This window comes from Panulirus ornatus, chromosome 19 (genome assembly GCF_036320965.1).
Source record: "Panulirus ornatus isolate Po-2019 chromosome 19, ASM3632096v1, whole genome shotgun sequence".
Taxonomy (NCBI): domain Eukaryota; kingdom Metazoa; phylum Arthropoda; class Malacostraca; order Decapoda; family Palinuridae; genus Panulirus; species Panulirus ornatus.
The window spans coordinates 50,733,520-50,740,959 of NC_092242.1; the positions used below are offsets into that span (position 1 = coordinate 50,733,520).

Genomic DNA, 7,440 nt, shown 5'->3' on the forward strand with positions numbered 1-7,440 from the left:
CTTTCCACCTCCAATTTGGTCTCCCACTTCTCCTCGTTCCCTCCATCTCTGACACACATATCCTCTTTTTCAATCTTTCCTCACTCATTCTCTCCATGTGACCAAACCATTTCAAAACACCCTCTTCTGCTCTCTCAACCACACTCTTTTTATTACCACACATCTCTCTTACTCTTTCATTACTTACTCGATCAAACCACCTCACACCACATATTGTCCTCAAACATCTTATTTCCAGCACATCCACCCTCCTCCGCACAACTCTATCTATAGCCCACGCCTCGCAAACATATAACATTGTTGGACCCACTGTTACTTCAAACATACCCATTTTTACTTTCCAAAATAAAGTTCTCGACTTCCACACATTTTTCAACGCTCCCAGAACTTTCGCCCCCTCCCCAACCCTATGATTCACTTCTGCTTCCATGGTTTCATTCGCTGCCAAATCCACTCACAGATATCTAAAACACTTCACTTCCTCTAGTTTTTCTCCATTCAAACTTGCCTACCAATTGACTTGTCCCTCAACCCTACTGTACCTAATAACCTTGCTCTTATTCACATTTTCTCTCAACTTTCTTCTTTCACACACTTTACCAAACTCAGTCACCAGCTTATGCAGTTTCTCACCCGAATCAGCCACCAGTGCTGTATCATCAACGAACAACAACTGACTCACTTCCTAAACTCTCTCATCCACAACAGACTGCATACTTACCCCTCTTTCTAAGATTCTTGTATTCACCTCCCTAACATCCCCATCCACAAACAGATTAAACAACCATGGAGACATCACGCATCCCTGCCGCAAACCAACATTCACCGAGAACCAATCACTTTCCTCTCTTCCTACGCGTACACATGCCCTACATCCTTGATAAAAACCTTTCACTGTTTCCAACAACTTGCTTCCCGCACCATATATTCTTAATACCTTCCACAGAGCATCTCTATCAATTCTGTCATATTCCTTCTCCAGATCCATAAATGCTACATACAAATCCATTTCCTTATCTAAGTATTTCTCTCACACATTCTTGAAAGCAAACACCTGATCCACACATCCTCTACCACCACACTGCTCTTCCCCAATCTGATGCTCTGTACATGCCTTCACCCTCTCAATCAATACCCTCCCATATAATTTCCTAAGAATACTCAACAAACTTACACCTCTGTAATATGAGCACTCACTTTTATCTCCTTTGCCTTTGTACAGTGGCACTATGGAAGCATTTCGCCAATCCTCAGGCACCTCTCCATGAGTCATACGTACATTGAATAACCTTAACAACCAGTCAACAATATAGTCACCCCCTTTTTTGATAAATTCCACTGCAATATCATCCAAACCCGCTGCCTTGCCGGCTTTCATCTTCCGCAAAGCTTTTACTACCTCTTCTCTGTTTACTAAATCATTCTCCATCACCCTCTCACTTTGCACATCATCTCGACCAAAACACCCTATATCTGCCACTCTATCATCAAACACATTCAACAAACCTTCAAAATACTCACTCCATCTCCTTCTCACATCACCACTACTTGTTATCACCTCCCCATCAGCCCCTTCACTGATGTTCCCATTTGTTCCCTTGTCTTACGCACTTTATTTACCTCCTTCCAAAACATCTTTTCATTCTCCCTAAAATTTAATGATACTCTCTCGCCCCAACTCTCATTTGCCCTCTTTTTCAACTCTTGCACCTTGCCTCGTTTTTTTTTTTTTGAATATATACATCTCCCACTCATTTGCATTATTTCCCTGCAAAAATCGTCTAAAAGCCTCTCTCTTCTCTTTCACTAATAATCTTACTTCTTCATCCCACCACTCACTACCCATTCTAATCTGCCCGCCTCCCACGCTTCTCATGCCACAAGCATCTTTTGCGCAAGCCATCACTGCTTCCCTAGATACATCCCATTCCTCCCCCACTCCCCTTACATCCTTTGTTTTCACCTTTTTCTATTCTGTACTCAGTCTGTCCTGGTACTTCCTCACACAAGTCTCCTTTCCAAGCTCACTTACTCTCACCACTCTCTTCACCCCCAACATTCTCTCTTCTTTTCAGAAAACCTCTACAAATCTTCACTTTCGCCTCCACAAGATAATGATCAGACATCCCTCCAGTTGCGCCTCTCAACACATTAACATCCAAAAGTCTCTCTTTCGCGCACCTATCAATTAACACGTAATCCAATAACGCTTTCTGGCCATCTCTCCTTCTTACATACGTATACTTATGTATATCTCTCTTTTTAAACCAGGTATTCCCAATCACCAGTCCTTTTTCAGCACATAAATCTAGAAGCACTCCACCATTTTCAATTACAATGCTGAACACCCCATGTACACCAATAATTCCCTCAACTGCCACATTACTCACCTTTGCAGTCAAATTACCCATCACTATAACCCAGTCTCGTGCATCAAAACTACTAACACGCTCACTAAGCTGCTCCCAAAACACTTGCCTCTCATGATCTTTCTTCTCATGCCCAGGTGCATGTGCACCAATAATCACCCATCTCTCTCCATCCACTTTCAGTTTTACCCATATCAATCTAGAGCTTATTTTCTTACACTATCACGTGTATGTATATACATGTGTATGTGGGTGGGTTGGCCATTCTTTCGTCTGTTTCCTTGCGCTACCTCGCTAACGCAGGAGATAGCGGCAAAGTATAATAAATAAAATAGGTGAATAAATAAATTATTTTATTATTATTATACTTTGTCGCTGTCTCCCGCGTTTGCGAGGTAGCGCAAGGAAACAGACGAAAGAAATGGCCCAACCCCCCCCCATACACATGTATATACATACGTCCACACACGCAAATATACATACCTACACAGCTTTCCATAGCTTACCCCAGACGCTTCACATGCCTTGATTCAATCCACTGACAGCACGTCAACCCCGGTATACCACATCGCTCCAATTCACTCTATTCCTTGCCCTCCTTTCACCCTCCTGCATGTTCAGGCCCCGATCACACAAAATCTTTTTCACTCCATCTTTCCACCTCCAATTTGGTCTCCCTCTTCTCCTTGTTCCCTCCACCTCCGACACATATATCCTCTTGGTCAATCTTTCCTCACTCATCCTCTCCATGTGCCCAAACCACTTCAAAACACCCTCTTCTGCTCTCTCAACCACGCTCTTTTTATTTCCACACATCTCTCTTACCCTTACGTTACTCACTCGATCAAACCACCTCACACCACACATTGTCCTCAAACATCTCATTTCCAGCACATCCATCCTCCTGCGCACAACTCTATCCATAGCCCACGCCTCGCAACCATACAACATTGTTGGAACCACTATTCCTTCAAACATACCCATTTTTGCTTTACGAGATAATGTTCTCGACTTCCACACATTCTTCAAGGCTCCCAGAATTTTCGCCCCCTCCCCCACCCTATGATCCACTTCCGCTTCCATGGTTCCATCCGCTGCCAGATCCACTCCCAGATATCTAAAACACTTCACTTCCTCCAGTTTTTCTCCATTCAAACTCACCTCCCAATTGACTTGACCCTCAACCCTACTGTACCTAATAACCTTGCTCTTATTCACATTTACTCTTAACTTTCTTCTTCCACACACTTTACCAAACTCAGTCACCAGCTTCTGCAGTTTCTCACATGAATCAGCCACCAGCGCTGTATCATCAGCGAACAACAACTGACTCACTTCCCAAGCTCTCCCATCCCCAACAGACTTCATACTTGCCCCTCTTTCCAAAACTCCTGCATTTACCTCCCTAACAACCCCATCCATAAACAAATTAAACAACCATGGAGACATCACACACCCCTGCCGCAAACCTACATTCACTGAGAACCAATCACTTTCCTCTCTTCCTACACGTACACATGCCTTACATCCTCGATAAAAACTTTTCACTGCTTCTAACAACTTTCCTCCCACACCATATATTCTTAATACCTTCCACAGAGCATCTCTATCAACTCTATCATATGCCTTCTCCAGATCCATAAATGCTACATACAAATCCATCTATTGTTCAACGTATTCTCGCATACATTCTTCAAAGCAAACACCTGATCCACACATCCTCTACCACTTCTGAAACCACACTGCTCCTCCCCAATACGATGCTCTGTACATGCCTTGACCCTGTCCATCAATACCCTCCCCTATCATTTCCTAGGAATACTCAGCAAACTTATACCTTTGTAATTTGAACACTCACCCTTATCCCCTTTGTCTTTGTACAATGGCACTATACATGCATTCCGCCAATCCACAGGCACTTCACCATGACCCATACGTACATTGAATATCCTCACCAACCAGTCAACAATACAATCACCCCCTTTTTTAATAAATTCCATAACAATACCATCACCCGCCGCCTTGCCGGCTTTCATCTTCCGTAAAGCTTTCACTACCTCTTCTCTGTTTACCAAATCATTCTCTCTGACTCTCACTTCGCACACCACCTCGACCAAAACTCCCTATATCTGCCACTCTATCACCAAACACATTCAACAAACCTTCAAAATACTCACTCCATCTCCCTCTCACTTCACCACTACTTTTTATTACTTCCCCATCTGCCCCCTTCACCGATGTTCCCATTTGTTCTCTTAATCTTAAGCACTTCATTTACCTCCTTCCAAAACATCTTTTTATTTTTCTTAAGATTTAATGATACTCTCTCACCCCATCTCTCATTTATCCTCTTTTTCATCTTTTGCACTTTCTTTTGTCCTCTTGCCTCTTTCTTTCATGCATCTCCCAATCATTTTCTCTATTTCCCTGCAAAAATCGTCCAAATGCCTCTCTCTTCTCTTTCACTAATAACCTTACTTCTTCATCCCACCACTCACTCCCCTTTCTAATCTGCCCACCTCCCACCTTGCTCATGTCAAAGGCATCTTTTGCGCAAGCCATCACTGCTTCCCTAAATATATCCCATTCCTCCACCACTCCCCTTACGTCCTTTACTCTCACCTTTTTCCATTCTGCATTCAGTCTCTCCTGGTACTTCCTCACACAAGTCTCCTTCCCAAGCTCACTTTCTCTCGCTACTCTCTTCACCCCAACATTCTCTCTTCTTTTCTGAAAATTTCTACATATCTTCACCTCCGCCTCTACAAGATAATGATCAGACATCCCTCTAGTTGCACCTCTCAGCACATAAACATCCAAAAGTCTCACTTTCGCGCGCCTATCAATCAACACGTATTCCAGTAACGCTCTTTGGCCATCTCTCCTACTTACATACGTATGCTTATGTATATCTCTCTTTTTAAACCAGGTATTCCGAATCACCAGTCCTTTTCATCACACAAATCTACAAGCTCTTCACCATTTCCATTTGCAACACTGAACACCCCATGTACACCAATTATACTCTCAACTGCCACATATATATATATATATATATATATATATATATATATATATATATATATATATATATATAGCGGGCTTGAAAAACACGATTCATTTTACGAAACTTTAATGAAAAGGAATCTAAAGCTTATGTCGGAATTTATGGTATGTTTTGCCCCGTCCCGTCCCGTCCCGTCTCTCTCTCTCTCTCTCTCTCTCTCTCTCTCTCTCTCTCTCTCTCTCTCTCTCTCTCTCTCTCTCTCTCTCTCTCTCTCTCTCTCTCTCTCTCTCTCGATTGCCGACATGCAGTAGCCTGGTGGTAGGAGGTAAACCAGCCAGCATGCAGTAGCCTGGTGGCAGGAGGTAGGCTGGCCAACATGCAGTAACCTGGTGGCAGGAGGTAGGCTGGCCAACATGCAGTAACCTGGTGGCAGGAGGTAAGCTGGCCAACATGCAATAGCATGATGGCAGGAGGTAGGCTGGCCAATATGCAGTAGCCTGGCGGCAGATGGTAGTCTGGCCAACATGCAGTACCCTGGTGGCAGGAGATAGGCTGGCCAACATGCAGTACCCTGGTGGCAGGAGGTAGGCCAACCAACATGCAGTACCCTGGTGGCAGGAAGTAGGCTGGCCAACGTGCAGTAACATGGTGGCAGGAGGTAGGCTGGCCAACATGCAGTAACCTGGTGGCAGGAGGTAGGCTGGCCAACGTGCAGTAACATGGTGGCAGGAGGTAGGCTGGCCAACATGCAGTAGCATGGTGGCAGGAGGTAGGCTGGCCAACATGCAGTAACATGGTGGCAGGAGGTAGGCTGGCCAACATGCAGTCCATGATCAATGCAGCCTAAGGGGCCCGGTATGAGGTGGGGTGAAGGGGGGACCACAGGGTCATATATCCAGCCTGGTGATCAATGCAGCCTTACCCTCTTCCTGGCGAGCTGGAGCCTACGATATACACCGTAGTGACACCTCAGACATGCCATACACCCAACGATACTTGCCATACACCTAGCGATACTCGTCATATACCCACCGATACTTGCCATACACCCACTGATAGCTGTCATACACCTATCCACACTTGTCATGCATCTATCGATACTTTTCATACACCCAGGTATACTTACCATAACATCCAACGATACGTTCCATACACCTGTCGGTTCTTGCTGTACACCCACCCAGACTTGTCATACACCCGTCGATACTTGCTATACACTCAGCTGTCCTTGCCATACACCCAGTGATACTTGCTATACACTCAGCTGTCCTTGCCATATACCCAGTGATACTTGCTATACACCTGACGATGCTTGCCACACACTTGCAAATACTTGCTATACACCCAGTGATACTTGCTATACACTGACGATACTTGCCATATTCTTGACGATACTTGTTCTACATCCAGTGATACTTGCTATAAACCTAACGATATTTGCCATACACCTGATGATACTTGCCATACACTTGAAGATACTTACCATACACCAAGTGATACATGCTATACGCCTTTCAGTACTTGCCATACACCTGACGATACTTGTTATTCACTCAGTGATACTTACCATACACCTTCGATACTTGCCATACGCCTACGATACTTGCCATACACCCAGTGATACTTGCCATATACGTACGATACTTGCCATACACTTGAAGATACTTGCCATACACCAAGTGATACATGCTATACGCCTGACGATACTTGCCGTACACTCAGTGATACTTACCATACACATACGATACTTGACATACACCCAGTGATACTTGCCATACACCCAGTCATACTTGCCATATATTCAGTCATACTTACCATATACTCAGTCATACTTGCCATATACTCAGTCATACCTGCCGCACACTTATCAATACTTTTATTTGCTAAACTAGAGATACTGAAGCCTTTTTTTCCTAATGAATATTTAATCTAAACAAGAAGCGTTTACTGCCCCTGAGGGTCGACCTCCTGCCACAGGAGTCACCAGGTTATCATGGCTGGACCTCTCCATGACAAGGACCCCATCTTCCCAGGCCACGACCCCAGGTAATACATACCCGAAAT

General features: G+C 44.3%; 1 protein-coding gene across 1 annotated transcript in view; it reads right to left on the reverse strand.

Annotated features, from left to right (window-relative positions):
• The window catches only part of LOC139755703 (uncharacterized), a 29,711-nt gene extending 22,505 nt beyond the window's left edge, over window positions 1-7,206 (reverse strand). The window contains exon 1 of the mRNA XM_071674348.1: window positions 7,192-7,206. Coding sequence (XP_071530449.1) covers window positions 7,192-7,206 — 15 coding nt within the window. The remainder of the gene's footprint in view (window positions 1-7,191) is intronic.
• Window positions 7,207-7,440: the final 234 nt, after the last annotated feature.